Consider the following 21,415-nt stretch of genomic DNA (forward strand, 5'->3'; position numbering starts at 1 on the left):
CCACTGTCTATGATGGAGTAAGAATTAGGTAAAAATCTCCCAAGTTTCAGCTCAGCTCTCCAGTCACTACATATGCCCTTCTCTGACTCTCTAGGGTCAGTGGAGATGGTCAGTATTTCCTAATAGAAATCCTTCATCCAATGTACAAGATGAAGGGAAGGAAGGAAAACACAAAGGGAAAGGTTTTACCTGGAGCCGTAGAGTGGAGGAGAGGTAGGACTATGAGATGTCCATCCCAGAATCTGCAGCACACGAGTTATTTCTACGCACATTTTTCTCACTCTCTGATCAGATTTGGAATTGACAAAACATCTCCTCCTATTTCAACAGCAACCCAGTAGACAGTGCCAGAAGCAATATATAACCACTACTGCAATTCTTATTGATATGTCATCAGAAAACTGCATTTCTTAAGAAGACCTACAACAACCACTGAAACTAGGGAATGGACACCCTAATCCTACAGATGTTATTTTGATCACTGGCATGCAAAGACCTTGTTTAATACGTAGCAAAACCAGATTTGTTGATCTGAGGAGTAGCTAAAAATAATGTAACGTTTAAGCTTAAAGTTTCTACTAGGAACCCAGCTGAAAAATAAATTCATAATCATTTTCGGATACAAATTTTTAAAATATTGATGATGTATTAATATAAGCTTGTGAGTTTAAAGCACTTCCCCTAAGTTCACTGAGAGTTCAGACAAAATCAAAACAGGCAGAGAAACACGTCATCTCTGCTCTGTGCCACTGAACTGGAGCCCAAAGCAGCCAGGCCCCTTTCTCCCTCTCCTCAATCACTGTGACTCACAGCATGCTCCAGAAAGAGATAATATTATTCCTAGAGAGAGACTGTGTCTTCTGTGTCTGCTGAAAAGCCCCCTAACTAAATAAAAGAAACTTGAGCTGCTAATATATATTCATAATATTGAGCTTCTTGCATGCACAGGGCTACGCACACACACTCATTTCCACCAGAACAAAAAGTTTAAGCAAAATTCAGGGAAAATGCACCACACAGAGAGCAATACCTCTGCAGGAGTGGTCCATCTTGTTGTATTTGAAGTATCCACTTTTGCACCGGCAGAGTGCAACTCCGTCGAAGTCAGTGCATTCCGAAGTTTCCTTGTCACATTCAGGGTCTTTCTGTCCGCACAAGCTGCCAACTGTTGGGAAGAGGTGGCCGACATCAGCATGGTCCTTTCTGAACCCACCATTATGCATATTTGCTTTCCCCAGGCATCACATTCAGCTCATGTGCTGCTTTAATCTCTTTTTTTTTTTTTAACAATGTTTGCTCCATTAGGAGAGAGGCAACATCACCCTATGTCACCATTTCTTGTGGATAATAAATGTTTCAGCTCTGAGGCAGAAGGGGAAATGAAAATGAAAAATTTGGTTTGGCTCAAGCTGAAACACATTCACCCCATGAGACAACTCAAAAAATCAGGTTTTAAGTTTATATCAAGCAAAATATTTTGCTCAGCCCAAACCAATTTTTTTCCATTTCAATATTAAGCACTGGATTTTTTCATTTTTCAAACAAAGAATTTGTCCTTTCATTTACATTACTTTGAAGCAGTGTTTTACTTTAGAAAGTCAGATTTGTTACAATGAGCATTCAGCAAAACTGTGGATAAATGATGGAAATTTTGTCACCACATTTACATTTTTTCCTGGGAGGTCAGACTAAATGAATGAATAAATATTCGTGAGAAATATGATTTTATGGAAAATATGTCACTCATTTGGCAGTCACCTTTCATAAACCACTCCCTGCTAGATCCAATTTTTTTTCTATCTGACTTTTTTTTTTTTTTTAAGTACTTACACAAGACTACAATTTGTTTCTTATGCTTATTTCAAGTTAGAAGTAGACTTTACCAGAAGCATTGTATCAGAGGTAATGTGTAGGTATAATCTGAGTGGGTCTACTCAAACAATTTAATGCAATCCATGGTGCAGTGTGGCTTTAAAATACAGCACATTACAATAAAAGCACACTAAACTTCTCATATTCATGTTTACTTTCCCAAAACGATACAAGGAGTTTCCCTCTACAGCCAAGCTAAACACTGTCACCCTTCATCCTCAAAGCCAAACCTCGAAGCCTTGAACCCCAAAGTCACAAAGCTCCATGTGCAGCAGTTTCCTTGCAGGAGACTATCTTTCAAGGGTGCTCACTCCATGCATCCTGAGGTACCTCTCAAAGCTAAATCTCCTCTATCAGTCCTGCAGGAAGCGAGAACCAGAGCTACAACCAGCAACAAGGTCCACCTGAGAAGATCATGCACAACACTGGTGTCCTTCTCCACATCTTTCTGTGCTGCATCCACGTTCCCCTTTAGCAGGTAGAGGATTCAGTACAGAAATCAAAAGGTCTTAATTGTGAACCATCTTTACACCCTGCAACACTGAAATTGGGCAGGCAGGAGAGACGAGCTCCCTGTGCAGTCTCCAGCAGCTCTAATCGACTTCACTGGAGGGGTTTTGTTTCTTGGCTTTCACACCATTTCTCAGCTCCCAGCCATGTGGGTGGAATTAAGACTTATGCTTTTTTGATCTGGCTGGGCCCCGTGTCACATCCCAGAGATGAAAGGCTGCCCTACAATGCCTCTAATCCTGGGCTGTGTGATGTTTTCACAGAGACGCAGATTTCTCACACATGTGGCAAAGATAAGGCTCGGTATCTGGGTCCCTTTTGTACTGTGAGGTTCTTAAGATGACTCCCATTTAAATAAGATAAAATGATTCATAGGGGCTTTTCCAAATGCCAAATCTTTCTCCCTCTGTTATAAAAGAAGCCAAATAAAACACCCCTTTCTCCTCCTGTCATAGTTCTCCAGATGCTGTTTACCTCTGTGGAATGGTTTCAGGTTGGAGATGAATTGGCAGGCTTCGGTGGGGGATTTGCAAGCTCGAATGTAGCTTTTCACACTGCTGATAACATCGTAGAAAGTCACATTGGATGCTAAAGAGAACGTGGATTGCACTGAAACATGCACAATATTTGCCTCCCTAACAGAAAACAAAACAAAACAGCCCTGAGTATCATGGTTAATTCTGATGTCATCATTAGCACCTTATACATAGGACTCTGATTAACATAAGCCATGCTTATCACAGACACAGCATTACATGCATTGTAACAGACCTTAAAAACAGGAAAAAAACTACACACAGAGAAGAAAATTTGGAGCTGGAATGGATGCTGGTAGCTCACTTTGGAACCAGTCATAAATCCCTCCTGGGAAGCTCCCAAGCCTGTCCCAAAACCAGGCAAGATGGTCAGGCATTCCTCATGCCCTGTACCACTGCCAGGACAGATTGTATCAAGCCCAGCACCAACTCAAGATGGAGAATGTGGATCTCAAGCTGAACATCCCAAATGCTCAAGTTTCTCATTCTTCCCCTGGTAGCTTTAGTCTTACCTGCTTGCCTTAACAGTGGAGTGGTGGTACCCCGGCAAGCCTGACAGTGATGCATTGAGCTGCAGGGAAGGGAAGGAGAGAGCAGCTGTTAGTGCCCCAGAAGATTATGGAGGGAGGCAGCCCAGTGGGACATAGCATGGAATGGTCCTCCTGGGTCATTGACACTATCCCCTGTGCTTGCCAGAGGTACCTGCTGAGACCACAGGGGCTCTGTACATCCCAGCAGTTCATTTGCTCTATAAGAAAGATGCACTGCCCTGTTGCCAGTAAGAGATGGACAAAGTCACTATCGTGCAGCCTTGGACAAGAACAAAGACTTGGGGATTTTGACATGAGCGTCTGCCTGAGGCCCCACTGGGCAGTGACCACAAAGGCCAAGGATGAGCCAGATGTCAGCAGGGAGAGAGCACCGTGCAAGGTTGATCTCAAAGCAGCACCTCAGAGACTGAACATCTTCTGAGGAGCCTCCCTGACCTTGGATCTGTGCAGTTGTTTGTATTTACTCCCCAGCACAAGCTGTGTGGGCTGCATCAAGGTGACTCCCCCCAATGCATTTGGCAGCATCTCCAAATCATTTGGCAGCATCTCCAAATCACCTATTCCAAAAAGCTGGAACAAAGTGCAGCCAGTCTAGGAACTGCTAACAGGATGAACTTGTGCATGCAATGAACTGGATAAAAAACGTACAGAGATGTACCTATCTGTAGCCCAGGGGTCTTTTTGGAGCAACTGATGGCTCAGCCTATGGGGCAGCCAACAGCTCATCTGGTGCTTGTGCTCAGCTGACTGAGGGTCACATGGCTACAATCAAATGGCTGAGAAACTCCACCCAGAGGAAGGTATGTTTGGGTGGGTGCTGCTGCTGGGCTTCATCCCACAGCGTATGGCTGAGAGCAAGGTGGCTGCAGTACAACCTGCTCCAGCATCCATGAGATTTACTAATGAATGGTGGGGCCCAGAGTTACTGTTTTAATGTTTGACCTTGGAGGAGCACTGATGCCCTTTTGAGATCTGGAAAAAGCAATGAAGCCAGAAGACAGTAGGAGAGGATGGAGGCTACTGAAGTGTATATCCAGGCACACCACTTCAGGAAAAGGGATCCGGGATTTTCCAGGCAGATATGCTGCCTTAAGCCCCATAAGGAGCCAGGTTTCTCCACTGCTGTCTTGACAGCTGGGGCAGGGCAGAGGAGAGAAGCGTGATGAGTTTAAAAGACTACATTCACCAGTCCTACTTACACCAGACTAGGGTAGTTCAATGACTGAAAAGGCTAAACCCATGCTGCAGACTCATGGCTTCCCACGACAACCATAAGAGGAGCAAAGGGAACTTGTCCCATCAGCATTGCCAAAGCCCCAGCAAGGAGACTCACCATGGCCAGGATCTCCCTCTCAACGTGGAAGAGCTCTGCATACTTCCCATGGGTGATATTAGGTTTCAGGGGGACCTGGCCAATAAATATTCTCACTGAAAAGGAAAACAAGACAAGTTAGTCAGAACACATGTCTCTGTGCCGTATGTAGATGTGGTTTCATCTGCCTTACATGAGAGGCTGTTTGTATGGAAAATCTCTTTACAAGCAAACAGAAAACTCGCATCTGAGAATCATTGCCCCAGTAAAGCAGAGTCACAGCCTTGGGTTTTTTCCCAAGTGTTGTTGCAATGTTCCCACAGTCCCAGTCAAATTCCAGAGCTCAATGCTGCTGAACAGCCAGCATTTCATTGCAGTGTTCATACATTTCATATAGGAACACAGACTAATTTAAAAGGATTCCTGAATACAGAGAGAAATTGGTAAAATTAGTAACAAGACAAGTTACAGGTACCAAAGCTATTTATGATAATTTGGGGTAAACATATCAAATCTCTTACCCCTCCCTGAAATGGAAGGAAAGCAAACCAGCAAGTCAAAATAAAGCACCGTAGAAAGGACATTTTCATTTTTCAAACTGTTGGAGAGAATGAGCAATGACATTTGAAAAGAGGTCCAAAAGATGCATTTTTCTGTGCTTAGATTCATATTTGATTCACAGCAGTAGAATGCAATAATCTGAGTTGTCCAGACTTGGAGAGATAATACCCCTAAATCTTGTATTAAGTGTCATGAGATACTCAGTGGAAATGAGAACTCAGAGCTCCAGCTTTATGTTCCATCAGAAAAACAAATACGGTTGCAGATAACATTATAATTCTTTCCCATTTTTTTTCCATCCACAGAGCCTATCTTCACCACAAATTTTATATCAGACAGCTTTAATATAACAACTCTGGACAAAAAATAAAATGAGAATCACCTTCACTGTAGTTATATAATCTGCCTGTATCCCATTTCAAGGCATAATCAAAACAACTCTCTAAATTAGAAGCTGACACATTCCAACTCGAAGAAATGTTTCAAAACACTCTTCAGGGACACCTCACCCATGTTTCCCTAGCAAAATTTCCATGCCTCTAATCCTTGTTGATTAAGGGTCAGAAGAAAATCTGTCAAAACAAATTCCCCTATACAATGGGACATTGTAAATCCTTGAGAGTCCACTAATAGAAAGGAGGGGGTCAGAACCTGAGTTCCAACTAATAACTGTGCTGCTAAGAAAATGCTAAAGGTATGAAATAAGACCTTGATCTTACAAAGACTTTCACAGCTGCTTAATTTTCCGCACATGGCTGATCCCACTGAAGCCAGGTTACACAATAGCCCTGCTCACTTCTCCCAAGCCAAGTGCTGTCACCAAAGTTTGTAGGGCTGGGAGCTACAATAAGCTGCTGAATGCTTTTTGGGGGGTTGTAAAACACATTGGGAACAGAAGGGACACATCTGTCCTTACTAACAAGCCTGAGCCCACGGCTCCATTGCTGCATTTTCAAGAATCCCTCAGCTATCTCTGCGCCTGCTCCCCGGGCAGCTCAACACAACAGGCATCAGACACCGTACTCAGGTAAACAGTAAAACGTTCTGACAAAAGCGGTGGCTGGAAGGAACATTAAGCTCCTGAACTAGTCTGAGCCCAAGTTAATTTATTTTAGAAGATTACAGATAATTATTTCCATCTTGTCCTCCCCTGGTTTTTCATTTTTGTTTTCTTACCTAAATTGCACTTTCCTTTTTCCATTTCATATCCAAGAGGACACTGACAGATATAGGAGCCATGGGTGTTGTTGCAGGTGGCCAGCGCAGGACAAGGATTGGAAAGACATTTATCCACATCTACAAAAGCAGAAAAAAATCCCAGGTTATAGTTACTGAATCATAAAAATCATCAACTTTTGGGCTAAAAAAGATCAGCTCGGCTCTCCTTCTGTGACATCCTTGAGCATTATCAGATGCTTCATTGCATCATTTGCACTTACTATTTATCCTGTTTCTAATTATTCTGTTGGAGCTGAAAGAATAAATATAAGCCACTTGAATATTCATTCCAAAGCCCTTGAGGTCCAATGTGGATCCATGTTAATATGAACACTCAGATTGTTTACAGCACTGCTCATCGGAAGATCTCAGAGTTCTTTCTGAAGACAAACAACCCACCGGTTATTGATGGAGAAACCAAAGAATGAACCTCGAGAGCCACAGCTAGACATGGGAGCACAGGCTGCTTCACCAAGTCCTGCCCTTTTCATCCAACCCCTCTTTCTGTGATCCAAAGCTAGTGCTTGAACGCTGATACAGTCTGTAGATTACCCAGTTACAGTGGAGGCAGCCCTGGCTGCTATCACCTCTTTTTCCAGGGCTCCTCCATGCCACCAGCAGTGATACCTGTCTGTGCCACCACTCATAATGCCCTTTCTGCTGGGTAAGCAAGGGCTTGGGGAGCAGAGACCACTATGATATATGGCTTATCAGGGGATTAATGACCATAGCCTCAGATCATTCACAGATCAGCCAACTCAAATTGCAAATTCTGGAGAAGATATCCAATACTTCCCTTCAAAAAAAAAAAAAAAAAAAAGATGTCCTGGTCAAAAAGGCTCCTCTTGCTGTGCATGTGACTCACATGAGCACCAACACATCACACACACATGCAAGGGCAGACCATAGGCAGGGCTGTGGACTTGTCAGCAACAAGGTGCTACAAGACAAACAAGACAGCTTACACACCACTCATACCTTTTTTGTGGCTGCTGCTGAGCACTGCAACAGAGGCAAGGACTGGCTCTGTGGTTAAAGCATGAGGCACAAGAGCAAAACCCACGTGTCCATTTCTGACAGCACCGTGGTACACCACAGTATCACACAGGCTCTGCAGACCAGCACTCCAAAGCCAACCTCTGTGGTGGGAAACACCATTCGATGTAATCTCATACCTCAAACTAGCCTGGCACAGATACCTCAGCATCAGCAAGAAGGCCATTTAGTGTCTCTAATCTAAGCAGCCAGAAATGAGCGGATGTGTTTTAAAACAATGGCTTTCACTTGGCCATCCTTCAGTTTGTGATTTGTACATTTTTTTGCAGGGACTAGGGCAGCTCTTCTCTCATGGTAGTGAGTGCCCATGAACAAAGCACCATGTCCAAGGCAGCAGAAGGATCTTTTGTATTCTGACAAATGGCAAATCTCAATATTCAAGGGAAAGAATAATTTGGCAAAAGCGTGAATCCGATGCTAAAAAGGATACACCACCTTAATTTTTCAATTAAAAAAACCCTCATTCCCCTACAGTGACTTTTTTTTTCATGAAGCCATAGCTATAATTAAAACTAATCAGCTTGATAAATAACCTTTAAATACTTAATTATTGGATGGCATATATATTATTGCCAGTATTTTACTCAGATTAATGCCTTTAGTGCACACAATATGCTACAGCAGCATGAAGGCCAGGCTCTGAACTTGAAACACATAGCCAATTTCCATTCATATAAAACTTCAGTAAATGTATTTACTTGAGAAGATAAGGAGCCTGGTAGTGGTAATAAATGATTATAATGACACACTGAGCCAGACTATGGTACATAGTCTACCAGGAGAAGCAATGGGCCCTTGAGTATGAGATTATTTAATGAGATGGGGAGAAAACAACCATAGGTTGTAATAACAGAAGCAGTTCCAACACAAATTCCAAGTGCTGGCCAACTGTATTTTCTCATCAATAAGATAGATATTAATTGATATCAATTGATATTGTTAACCTATCATCAAATATAAAATGCAACCTATGCTTACCTGGAAGGCCAGCCAGCTTTATTTTCTCAAAACTGTCAAATTTCAGCTTAACCTCTCTATCATAAAAGTTCACCAAAGTACTCACCCTTATTCCAGCAGTTCAACTTGATTGCTAAACCCTTAGCTTAAAAATACCAACATGGAGACAGAGTTCTTGCCCTCAAACCCTGCTGACAACAGACATGTCATACATACATACACAACCCTTCGATGATGCTTAAAATTGGGATCCAGGTGTTCCCACCCTCCTCGTCCCTGCCCCACCACTGATGAGTGTGCCATTATACACGTTACCTGTCGCTGGAGATGACGTCTTCAGCCCCACCGTGCTACTGGATGGAGGAACAGTGGTTGGTTTGGTAGCAGCCAAAGTAGTTGCAATTCTCACAGTGGTCTTGATGGTTGGAGGGGCTTCAGAAGGACTTGTAACAGGGATGTTTTCCTCGGTGACTTTACCAGGCTTTGCAGTGGTGGGATCCACAGCTTCTGTGCTTTCACCAGTGGTATACATGTGCTTAGTAGCACTGGGTGTTTGAGCTCTGTGGTCCTTTGTGGTGGTAGCTTCACCTGGGGTTGACCGGTGACTGGCCAGTGTTGTCAGCACAGGAGGTTTGACCGTGGTCAGTGCCACTGCAGGGACAATGTTGCTGTGGTTTGTTGCACTTGGTGAGGGACTAAGGGGTACATCTGTTGGACCAGCCCGTGGAGCAAGACTGGCCGTGGTGAGCAGTGGTGTTGCCTTCTCAGAGCTGCCCTCCTGGGTGGTGGCAGCTCGTGGCAAGGCAGTCTCTGTTACTATGACAGGAGTGGACACAGTGTGTCCACCAACCAGCTCCATAGGTGCCGTAGGGAGAGGAGACACGGTGGAGTTGAAGGTGGTACTGTTTTGGGGCTGGTGTGTGACACTGTGCTTGTTGGTCTCTCTGGGTGAGCTCCCAGCCATGGCAGCTGTGGAGGGCACCTGCCTGACCACCGTTGTAGCTACAGTGATGCTTGCTTGATCATTGTCATTGGACTGCGAGATGGGTGAGGATGATGAAAACAGAGGCAATAAAGATGCTAATGAATAAGATGGGGAGAGCAATGAGGAAGTGGGCAAGGAGGATGACAAAGCCTGCAGAGGGGGTGAAGATGCCATCACAGAGGACAAGTGTGGCTCACGTGATTCTGACGGTGTGAACAGATGACTTGGTGGTGGTGTTGGTGACAGCGAGTGATGCAGTGATGACTGTGAGGAAGACACTGGAAATGCTGATGAAGATAGAGATGATCTGTTAGTGACCAACAAATCAGAGTCAGTGTTGAAGACAGTTGTATTTTCTACGCTGCCTGTAGAAGCAGAAGTTGACAGTTTGGAAGAGTATACCAGTAGTGGCTCTGTAGATGGTTCAACAAAACTGCTATCACTCGATGCATTGGTCCACCTGTCCTGAGACACAGAAGATTTTGATGCATCAGAAGGGCTGGAAATTTCAGAAAAAAAGGTGGAACTTTCTGACGAGTCAGCAGAGGTGCTGTTGTTGGAGATAGACAGGAGTGTCCTTTCTCCTCCTCTGGTATATGTGGTTGAAATGTATGTGCCATCCGTATGAGAAACAGAGGTCCTTTTCTCAGTGGCATCAATGCTACTGACTGGCTGATGGCTACCTGAAAAGTCTGGAGTAACAGGACAAAATATATTCATAAGACAGAGTAATATGAAAGTATTTTGATGTTGTATTAAAACCACTTGTTAAATACAGAAGATGTTCTCGTCTGTGAACTAGTCCATGCTCTTCTAAAAATTTAGAGCGCCATCCAAGCATGGGTATGGAATTAGGGGTCTTGTGCACTCTTTAATTGGTTCTAAAATGGGGAACCCTGACAGACACAAGGCTCCAGTGAAACGTGTAGGTTTCCAAAACTCTGTTCTTCACGTATTGCTTTTCTAAAGTGATTGAGCACTTAACATTCCATGATATTTGTTGCAAGCTAAGCAGGAAAACCCATCTGTTCTCTTTATCACTCATAATTTAAAAAACTCATAACCTCTTCCTTTTATCCTCCATTCCCATCTACAGAATATCCATCTTCTTCAATTTGTTTTTAGATGCAGTGAACTTATGCCTCTGCAAGATGAAATTATTACATTATGCTAATTTCCAGCTTATCATAAACTCATTGATTCAAAACTTTGCAGTTAGGAAGTCCTAAATAAACAGCACATTTGCCTGCAAAAAATTCAGATTATTTAGCATAAAAGGTGCAGTCAATCCCATAATACAAATGTACAGCCATCTCTAAAAAAAAATAAGGTATTAAAAATTTGGTTTAATTTCACAATTGACTTAGGTCATCATGAAACACTTCTGAAAGCATCATCCAAAAGAGACTGGTTAGGATGCAAAAAAAGTAATGCAACCATCAAAAAAGGAGGGTTCATGATTTCACTTCTGGAACAGTTTCCCATCTATGTGGGTTCTGGTTTTGAGTCCTTTGATGAAAATAACCCCCTGAGTGAACTCACAGGTGGCATTGCATGTAGTAATGAATAAGAACTTTATGTACAACATAGATAAAAACAGGAAAACATGAATTCCCCACAAATGTACAGCAGGAGACATCAACTTACTTGTGAGATCATTTTGGAAAGAAGAGTAAGTGGGTATCTTGGAAGAATGTACAAAGACAGTCTCTGTTGCAAGGTCTGTGAAGCCCCTACTGTTGGTAGAGGTGTTGGCTGTCCCACCACGTTCCACTGATGTTGGCTTAGCTGGCCCTGGAGAGCTGGCAGCTTTGGCATAGGAAGAAGATCCCTCCATGCCACTAGCCAAAGTGCCATGCATTGTTGAGTGCAGTATCCTCTCTTCACCACCAGCAGATGTGGATGAACTGTACACAAGATCAGTGACAGGGTTGGACACCCTTTCCTCAGCACTTGAGCTGCTTAGGGAGTGATGGCTGCTGCTAACGGCTGGAATAGGATCAAAAAGCAGGCATCTTGTGAGCTCTACAATAATTCTGTTTGGAAATGCAGATTAATAAAATTGCACAGATAAACACAGATTAAAAACATATGAAGTAGATCTCACATATCTATCTATCTTAAATGTGGATTTGACACAAAAAGCCTATTCCAAAAAACAGGACTGTCTAAATCCAGAGGGACAACTAGTACCATTAGTCATAATAGTATATTTATGTTATTTATAATTATCACCTCAACCCAGACAAGCAGTTGAGGTGTCCCACAGTGACAAGCTATGTCTCATTCTTGAGGCCTTTCCTGCTGAGCATCAACAGCTGCAGATATACAACACCAATGGGCAGAACCACCACCATTTATAAATCCCACCCATGACACCTGCAACAGCTGTGACACATGCTAGTGGTCATATCAACACCATGGAGGAGGGGAAGGGAGCAGCAGTCAAAAACTATCCCAGAGCTCAGAAAAACTCACTGGAAGGTTCACCAGCAGTTGAGAAGTAGGTGAAGACCCTGGATGAAACAGTGACCTTGGGCTCTGGGTACCCTGCTTGGCCAGATGGCATGTGTCTCATCCCAGGCCAAGCTGTGGAGGATGGGAGGGGGCCAATGCGGGTCCCCCCAGCTGTGTCCAGGTGAGGTGTGAGGCTTTCTGCCTCTGTGCTCCACATGCTGTGGCTAGCTGCAGCTTGAGATGTCCCCTCCCTGTGGCTGGAGAGTGTGGTCGAGATGTACGTGGTCTCAGTAGGAACACCAGAAACTCTTCTGCCTCTCCCTGAAATTGCAAAGTACAGATATACATACATATATATATACACACATTGTGTATTAATAATACCTTTGAGGCCTCTACCAGTAGTCAAATCTGAATATTTCAACCCCCACAGCAGAGGTGACACTTGGTGACAAACATCACTTATTTGCTAAGTGGGATTCCCAGATTGTCTGTGCTTTTCCCCTTTACACCAGAAAAATAAAACAGATTGGGGTGCATGGTTTTTCTGAAGGAGAATCATGGCAGGGAGGTAGAACATGGTCTTGAATGTCCTGCAGAAAATTCCTTGGGTGGACCAGTGAGTTTCAAACCATTCTCTTGTGGGACCCTGGCAGCAGAGCTGAGGCTGAAACATACAATAACTGGGATATAAGGAAAGGCAAAAGGTCTACCAGTCCCCCACCACATCTCATGTCAGACTCCCCCGGTTTGAGGCTGAGGCCAAGGCTCCACGGCAGCCTTCACAAGTGGTCCAGAAGAGCTGCCTGGTTGTCCAGCTCCTGACACAAGGAGCTCTGCCTCAAGTGCCATGAGGTGAGTTACTCACCAACTGTGCAGTGCTCAGATGCCCTTCACTATAAACCAGGCTTATTAAAACTGCAAATATAGTTTAAAGCTAGAAAAGGAAGGGTGGGGGCTTGGGAGGCAGGTGAGGAGGAGGGATGTCCTCCACAGCAAAATGGGAAATCACAAGACCCACCTGAAGCACTTGGTGAAGGAGAAGGCACTGAGATGCTGGGAGAAAATGCAGGCAGCAGCTTTGTTGGAAGCTCACTGAGTCCAGCATCCCCCTGTGAAACGTCACTCTGCTTCCCAGGCTCTTCTACTGATGAGGACAGCAGAAGGACCACGTCCAAGGTGCTGGTGCGGGGTGGAGTGGGAGCAGAACTCCCTGCTGCACTGGATGCTCCATGGGTGTCCAACACGGGTACAGTGCTCCTCTCCTCACCAGTGGTGATTATCCCTGCACTGGGTGTACTGATGAGAGGCAGGTGTCCTCCCATTGCTGAGGTCCCTTCTGCTGAGAAAGGGCAAAGCAAAATGAATTTATGCGCTCTAAGCTATGAACAGGCAGGCGTGCTCTCTTCCACCACTGCCCTCAGGCTGACGGCACAGATAGAACGTGTCAGAAGATCCAAACCTGGAGAAAACACTTTCTGTGCAAGGAGGTGCTGCTCACAGGAAGACACCCTGAAGAGGGTACTAGAAACAAGTCATGGGAGCACTTTTGGGTGCAGTTCTGCTCCCGGTTCAGTACTGCTCCCGGTGCCGCAGTCCCACCATGGGCACCACGTGCCCACACTGCCACCTCAGCACCAGCAATGAGCAAGGTGAGATTATGCAGCACCCGAATTCCTGATACTCAGAACAAAGCATGGCAGGCTTGTATGGGATCAGTATATACTGCCTTTGCACCCCCAGGTGGGAGTCAGGAACGACTGGTGCTGCTTCTGCTTGTATAAACAAAGCCAATGGGGCAGACTTGAAATTGTGCTGTCTCTGAAAACACAGCAAATCTCAAGGCCAGACTGCTCTGGCAGTAAGGCTGGGTTTTTCTGGTGATTAAATATAAGAATCTTCCATTTTTCCCTGGAAGTTGAAATTTTCATCCATAATGTCCAACACCATTGTCCTGCACATTCTAGCATATCCTCACTTCTCCACAGAAATCTAATGTCTACAGGCAGAAGCCCCACAGAGGTGGCCAGAGCTCACCTGGGGAAGCACTTTCCGAAGCAGATGGTGAGCCTGTGAGCAATGGATTCGTGGACGTCACGGTGGCACCTCTGTCTCCACCACCCGAGGTTCCCAAAGAAGACTGGGAATGGCCTGCAGAGCTGATGTTTTCGGTACCAGTGGTGGACATCTCTGTCGTTTGTGCCAGCCTTGTGCTGGCTGGCAGAGACCTTAACGTCCTCCCTCCACTCTTGGTGCCTGTTATGGAAATGGAGGTGCCAGTGGTGGGGAAATTGGTTCTCTCTGTTGACAGGATGCTGAATGACACACGGCTGCTTCCAGGAACTAAAATGTGATAAAGAAACAATTTACATTTTTACACATATGAAACTATAAATAAAAATGAACTTAACTTTCCCAGAGGCAGCAAGTACAAACACAACTAGAAAATATGAGAAGATGTCAATCCAGAGAAAACAGGAAATTTCCAAATACATAAATCCTTCCTAGAAAAATTTGTCTTCTAAAAAACATACTTTTATGCTGAGAAAAGTGCTATTATATAAAAACTGTTGACATACTAATGCTGTGCACTTGATTTTACCATTATGTGCCTGAGTGCACTCCACGCTGCTAGAACAAATATCGTGACAATCCAGAAAAGCCTGGCAATCAGTTCAGACAAGAGTTCTCAGTTCAGACTGAGAAGTCTGAAGAAATAGGATCAGGGTGATCAGACCCTTCAGCACCACAGTATGAAGGACCAAAAGCAGCATGAAGGACCTCAGAGACCACATTCAAAGCTGCCCTAAATTTGTTGAGCTGGTTCAGTTCCTGGGAAGTAGCATGGTCCAAGAGGCAGGACAGAAGGTAGGAACTGAAATCTGATCCCCAAGACTGCAGGGACATGATCTAATCCTCACTTGCTTAGTTCTCTTGCCTATAACACAGAGATAGCAACTGGAGATATTAAAAAAGGATTGCTATTTGAACGTTAATTATTTTTCTTGGCGTGATGGAACTTTCCACACATGTGCCCCTTCTGCAAAAAAATTTAAACCACGTATTTTTAGTCAAGCAAGAGCTGAAATATTTCAGACGCAAAATCACACTGCATCCTTCCAAACAGTATATTATGCACAGCAGAAAAGAGTCGGGCAAGTGCAAGCTGCAAAAACAATCCTCCTTTGGCTTATAAGAAAAATGGTATTTCCCTTCTAACGTGAGCTCACCTGGGGAAGGGTCTTCCGAAGGAGAGTGAGAGTGTGTTAGGGAAGAGTCTGCCACCCGCTCGGTGAAATCCGTCATTTGTATGGACCCGTGAACTCTGTAGGTCTCTCTCACAGGAGATGTGGACAAGGATCGGATTGTGCCCAAGGCCCTGTATGTGCCACTGCTGGATGTGGAGACTTCTGCTGCCCACCGGCTGCTGCCTGTGGCAGACCTCGGGGTCCTCCCACCCCTGCTGCTGCCCGTGGCTGAAATGGAATCGCTGGTGGGTGAGGAAGGGAGTGGGTTTTTCTCTGCCACTGAGCTGTTAACTGGTCGTTGGCTGCTTCTGACACCTAAGATACAATAAACCAGGGTTTGATTTATGCATACAGAGCTATACATTTGAGTGACTGTTTGCATGGTGTGCATTTCTAAACTGTCCATTGAGTTGCTCTGAGAAGAGGTGAATCTCTCAAGTTCAAGCACATGTGCCCTACTAAAAGCCATGAAAATCAAAAACCCATGTCCTACAGACCAAGCCTGCATGACAGACATAGCATGAGACAACAGCTGCAAATCCCCAGCAAGTATCTCTGGCATGGTAAAAGTGTGTGCATCTATTTCTAACTGATGCTTTTCCCAGCACAGGAGTTTCATTAGCAATGAGAACATTGATGTTTTTCACTTTCTCACCCAAAAGCTGAGATCCACTCTCCCCCTTCCCACCTACCCCGCTGCCAGCCCTGTGCAGACAGTAATAAAAACATCCATGTATCCAATAGTGACTGATGGCCGTATCCAAAGAAAAACGGTGCAGGGATGTGAAGTCTCATCCAGCCCCAAGGCAGACAGCTTTCAGACTGACAGATTTACCTCTGGACGTACTTTCGGAGGCAGAGACAGAGCCTGTGAGCAAAGGATCCCCGGGAGGGGCTGGGAGATCAGTAGCTTCCCGTGAGCTGTTGGGACGATGTGTCCCAGTCCCTAAGGAGGAGGAGGTCACCCCCAAAGAGCTTGTGGGGCCGGTGCTGGTGGCAGAGCCTCTTGTCAGCCCAGCTGTGTGGCCATTTGCAGTCCCCACTGCCACACTGGGCACATCAGCACCATGTGTGCCTGAGTGCAGCGTCACCTCTTCTGCAGCTGAGACACTCTTGGGTTTGTAACTGCTGCTAAAGGCTGAAAAAGGAGAAAAGAAATACAAAACTGCATACACACAAATGAAAACTCCTGGGTAGTTTTCATCCCTATCTACTTCATCTACTACCCCTCACCTCCTTTCATCTACTATCAGTAGATGTAGACAACATATGTGTGAATATTCAATACGGAAATATTTAATACTGGGAAATCATTAAGATGGGGGAAAAACGGTCTCTAAATAGGAACTGCTGAAGTTGTTGCTAGCAAAATTTCACTGAGAGTTTTCAAGGAAAATCTATCCTCCCCTTCCAACAGGAATAATATTTATCCATACTTTCATTTCTGTGAAATGTTTTTAAATGTACAGAATGTGCCAAACACAATATTATTCCTCCTTTCTTTAAAATAAAAAGGATGTATTTTGTTAATAATAAATCTTTAAATAACGTTCTGAGATATACAGCTATATCAGAACTCACTTGTGGAAGTGCTTCGTGAAGCAGGTGGCAAGCCTGTGAGCAAGGGGTCTGTGACACCTCTGCCATCACCATCCTGGGCACCCATAGACATCCCAGGGGTCTGGGCTGAAGAGCTGATGATTTCAGTGCCAGAGGTGGAAATCTCTGCTACACTGACCAGCCCAGTGCTGACTGGCAGAGACCTTAACGTCCTCCCTCCACCCTTGGTGGCTGTTGTGGAAATGGAGGTACTGGTGGCGGGGAAATCTGAAGCTCTCCTCTCCGTGGCTGAGTTGCTGGATGGCTGGTAGCTGCTTCCAATGGCTACAGTACAATAAAAAAACTGGATTTATACATATAAAATTATAAACAGATGGATCCATTTTCTTCCCAGATGCTTACAGCACACATACAGATATTAAGCATGGGAAGTTTTCAATCTGGACAAAGTGCTCTTTTGGAAAGGCATGAATCCCTCACCGCAGGAAGACCTTGCACAAAACTCAGGGCTTGCTGCCAGACTTCATGAGAGCAGGGTGGCTCAGACAGCAGGAAACCCCATGGGAAAAGGACTGCAGAGACTTGCCTTTAAATCCCACCTCTGTTCTAAGACTGGTGGAAGTCAGCCCAGGCTCTCTTAGTGGTTTTTTTGTGGCTTTAGAACTGCATCAAACAGCAAAGGGAGGAAACTTGAGTGCAGCCACATCGCCATATGAGCCTGCAGTTCACTACATATCCCAGGGCTTAATGGGACACAGGGAAAAATATTTAAGGAAGCACAAAAGAGGGTAAAAGAACAAACTGTAGACTAACTGAGCTCACCTGTGGCAGTGCTTTCCAAAGCTGGGCGAGAAGGGGCAAGCTGGTGCTCCGTGGAAGGCCCAGGGAACCGTCCCTGTGCCAGGGCCACTGAGGAGGGCACAGAGGCCAGGGGCTGAGCTGTGAAGCCAGGTGCTGTCCTTTGGATACCGGATCTCTTCTTTCCTGCAGCCCTGGTGCTGCTCCCAACAGCTGTGGCAGAGGGAAGGGACATGTCACTGTGAGAACCCCAGAGACGTCCTTGCTCCTGGCAAGCCCTGGGCACAGGATAAGGACTCAGCAACACAGGTCTTCAGTAAATTCACATGGAGTGGGGCAAAGTCTGTTTTTGAGAGCTCCAGAAGTTGGCTGCTGCAGAGCAAGCGAGGGGAAGCCAATTTGTTAAGCACAGGCATCTCACCCTGTCTAGCTGAGGGCAAACCCACTCGGCGTGGCCATAAGTGTGGGTTCCCAACCTCCTGTCCCACTCCAGCACCACTCGGGTGGGAGATACAGCTCAGGTGGGGCTGGGAGCTGCCCTGGCTCTGCAGTTGGCACTGGACCAGTGGAGATATTTCACAGCTGCAAACACCCACCCTGCAGAAAACACTGTGATAAGGTCCAAAGAACCTTTTTTTAAGTGGAAAATGCTGGGGGTTTGGATCAAATTATTTTTTCCACTGCTTTTTCCTGCTTTCAGCAGGGAATTTCAGCTAACCATCCAAATAATAAAAAACAGAGCACATGTAAAACAGAGCATCTTCTCTGTTTCAAGAAAGCAAAAGCTATAAAAAGGCTTTATAAATCTATAAAACAAAGCTGTGGGCCAGCAGAGCTCACCTCTGAAAGCGCTGTCAGTGGCAGGCGATGCTGTGAGCAAAGGGCTTGTGGAGTTCCCTGTGACACCCCTGAGGTGTAGCATGACCTGGTCTGCACCAGTCTGGGTACTTGAAGCTCGGAGGGAGGACTGGGACTGTCTCAGGGAGCCACGGAGGGCAGTGCCAGGGCTGGTTCCCCCACTGCTCCCAGAGGGGCTGGGTGAAGTGGCTGCAGTGTCCACAGGGGAGCTGCTGGACAGTTCTGTGCCCACCCAGCTGCTCGCCAGTCGAGAGGGGCTGTCAGTGCCTGCAAGGGAACAGGGGAAAGCAAATGAGAGCCCAGAGATGGGCTTAGCTGCCCACCCAGCATCCCCTGCTGTTACCCTCCACCTGTCTCACAGACCACAGGCCCTTGTCTGCACTATGCTCACAGCAACTTTGTGTTTCAGAGCTGCACCAAGTAATTTATATTTTTCCATGCCAGGAGAAGTCACCTGGGTACTTCTCTCTGCCCTCATGCATGAAGCAAGTCAGAAAACTGCCCTGAGCAAATAGTGGAGAGCTGGATCCACAAAGCTCTATGATGCTTAACCAATGCCTAGTTGCTCAATGGCACCTTTTTCCCAGGTGTTGGAACACTTGTTCAGTGTTCCCAGGCTGAACTGGGATGGCTCACCCGGGTGATGAGATTCTGAAGATGAAAGTACCAGCACTGTTCTCATCATGTTGTTAAACCCCAGCATGTTCCAGACCCCACGGTGCCCACCCTGTGTCCCCTCAGCCGAATCAGTGCTGATGGTTTCCAAGCCTGGTGGTGTCCTTTCAGCAGTTGCAGGGCTGTTGGGAAAAGCCAGAGCCCTCTTGCCTCTCTCCTGGCTGCCTACAGCATGGTGATGGCTTCCAGCATCTGGAAAGCAACACAGAGAGGATCATGTTCCCCTTGAAAAGTTATTTTGTCTTGGCTGGGTGGCAGCAGCATCACCTGCAGTGGTACCCAGCCCTACCCTGCAATAGGTAGGGTCACAGTTGCATCCCTCTGTTTAACAGAGCACAGTTTAACTGCAAGAGGAATTGGCAGGGACAGAGGGTTTCTGCCACCAAAAATTAATGGCATTTCAAACTTTGTCTTCATTTGTGAATGGCAAAAGAAACACTTTTTTTTTTTTTTAAAGACATTAAAAATGCAGAAAGCAGTAAGGAGCTGATGCCAGGACAGCCAGCAGCTGGCAGCCTGGGCATGCCAGCTCCACATTTTAGTCCCTAAGCAGAAAAAAAAAAAATAAGAAGGAATTAAAAAAATTAAAGAAAACCTCTATGCTCACATCTCAGACACGTATTTCAGACGGAGACATTAAGAAAAAAAAACTGAGGTGAGGATAGGATGATCAGCACAGACTTATTCTGCTGCTGTGGGAAACAGGCTTTGATGTAGGAGCAAGATTATGAACAAGTCCAAAGGAAGTGTTCACTTGCAGGATTTCCATGTGAAGACCTCAGCTACAAATCATGACAGAGCTGGTCAGGCATCCCTAACTCGGGCTCTTATAACCTAGGTTGGGTTAGTGATGGGGTTAAGCTCCTCCTGGGAAGGAGGCATGGGAATGCCAGGGGGTCTCTGCTCTACACTCTGTGGATGGGCAGGACTCTGTGAGTACTGCTGGGTGGTGAAAAACAGAGGCAGCTCCTTAGAATCATCTTTGCTGTAATGTTAAACAAAAAAAAAAAAACCAGCTTTCCTGAGATTGAATTTCTTCCAAAAGTCTGCATTTGTAGCCGTGGGGCAGGAACACCTCCTAACCCACTGGCTATGCTCAGTCCATGGGCTGGGCACAGCAAAACGGGACCCTCACATCAATAAAACTCACCAGGAGGATGGCTGTGAGTGGGCAGGTGGGTTGCTGTCCCAGCAGACAGGTTGTCTGGGGGTCCTGCTCCCAGTGGGGTGACATCCCCATTGCCAGCCAGAGGACCAATGTGCCCCATGACCTTGCTCCCCACTGGCACCGCTCTGTGCCTGGCAGGAAGTGATGCCCACTCCCTGCTCCCAGCCAGCATCGTCACCAGCTCCACACTGTCCACCGGAGCACCAGGATTCCTTATCCCTGTGTCTGAACTTCTTCCCTCCGGATAGCTGCTTTCAATGACTAAAAGGCAAAACAAGAAAAGAATTTAGATCCCATCAGCACTGGCTGTGCAGGCTCGGCTCACTGCAGTAACACCAATGCCAAGCTCTGAGCTCGTTTACTTACACGACAGAAAAAATTTGCATCATCAAAGCAGAGACCTGACATTTATTTTTCGATTTATACCAGTGGAAATTAGATTGGTCTGTGGGATCAAATGCCGAAACCCACCTTTGTGCACAAGATTAATTCAATTCAGCACCCTCATACTTTTGTGTGTGTGTGTGTTAGGAGAAATAAATCTTTAAAGGAGCCAAAAGAAAAGTCTGAAACAAATAACTGATGGAGATAGGCACAGTGTAGAGTCCATGGGAAGAGTATGTAGGTCTCCTGAGCTGATGGGCAGCTGGAGCCCAGCACAGCCCATGTGCCCCATCCTGAGTGTAAGATGGGAGAGGAGAGGGCTCCACAGCTCTTTCCGCAATGAGCACTTGGCCAGTGTTTGTTTCACACCTGACCTCAAATCCCATCACCTGCAGAGAGCTGGTGGGAAGCTGGCTGAGAACTGTAGGGGAGTCAGGAGGGTCGGCATAACCCATCCAGACACCACAAGGGACCAGGGACAGAAGAGATCAGTGTATGGTGGGATTATATTGCCCATCCAGGCACTGAAGCACCCCAAGGTGATGGACATTTTGGCATATCTGACAGTAATTTCTATCAGAATATGAGAAACAAAATGAAGTTTGTGTATCTACATGTCCATTTTCTGTGAGCAAACATGGCCATAGCCCCTGCTCACCCTGCATAGACCTTGTTTCGGTCTGCTCTCTTGCTCCTGATACAAGGCTGC

General features: G+C 45.7%; 1 protein-coding gene across 3 annotated transcripts in view; it reads right to left on the minus strand.

The window, feature by feature from the left end:
* Positions 1 to 21,415, minus strand: part of HEG1 (heart development protein with EGF like domains 1) — a 55,278-nt gene that overhangs the window by 15,558 nt on the left and 18,305 nt on the right. Inside the window, exons 2-18 of one of the 3 annotated variants that reach the window (XM_027637070.1) lie at positions 20,305 to 20,583; positions 19,116 to 19,346; positions 18,462 to 18,746; positions 17,646 to 17,834; positions 16,845 to 17,147; positions 16,111 to 16,401; positions 15,246 to 15,578; positions 14,053 to 14,358; positions 13,037 to 13,357; positions 12,037 to 12,336; positions 11,206 to 11,547; positions 8,889 to 10,250; positions 6,519 to 6,638; positions 4,803 to 4,897; positions 3,431 to 3,489; positions 2,857 to 3,017; positions 1,031 to 1,165 (exon numbers count right to left, since the gene is read on the minus strand). In XM_027637070.1, coding sequence (XP_027492871.1) covers positions 1,031 to 1,165; positions 2,857 to 3,017; positions 3,431 to 3,489; positions 4,803 to 4,897; positions 6,519 to 6,638; positions 8,889 to 10,250; positions 11,206 to 11,547; positions 12,037 to 12,336; positions 13,037 to 13,357; positions 14,053 to 14,358; positions 15,246 to 15,578; positions 16,111 to 16,401; positions 16,845 to 17,147; positions 17,646 to 17,834; positions 18,462 to 18,746; positions 19,116 to 19,346; positions 20,305 to 20,583 — 5,112 coding nt within the window. Of the gene's footprint in view, positions 1 to 1,030; positions 1,166 to 2,856; positions 3,018 to 3,430; positions 3,490 to 4,802; positions 4,898 to 6,518; positions 6,639 to 8,888; positions 10,251 to 11,205; positions 11,548 to 12,036; positions 12,337 to 13,036; positions 13,358 to 14,052; positions 14,359 to 15,245; positions 15,579 to 16,098; positions 16,402 to 16,844; positions 17,148 to 17,645; positions 17,835 to 18,461; positions 18,747 to 19,115; positions 19,347 to 20,304; positions 20,584 to 21,415 lie in introns of all 3 variants that reach the window. The other 2 variants (XM_027637069.1, XM_027637068.1) reach the window with 2 other exon arrangements.

The sequence above is a fragment of the Corapipo altera genome, unplaced genomic scaffold (assembly GCF_003945725.1).
Source record: "Corapipo altera isolate COAL_440 unplaced genomic scaffold, ASM394572v1 45, whole genome shotgun sequence".
Classification (NCBI taxonomy): domain Eukaryota; kingdom Metazoa; phylum Chordata; class Aves; order Passeriformes; family Pipridae; genus Corapipo; species Corapipo altera.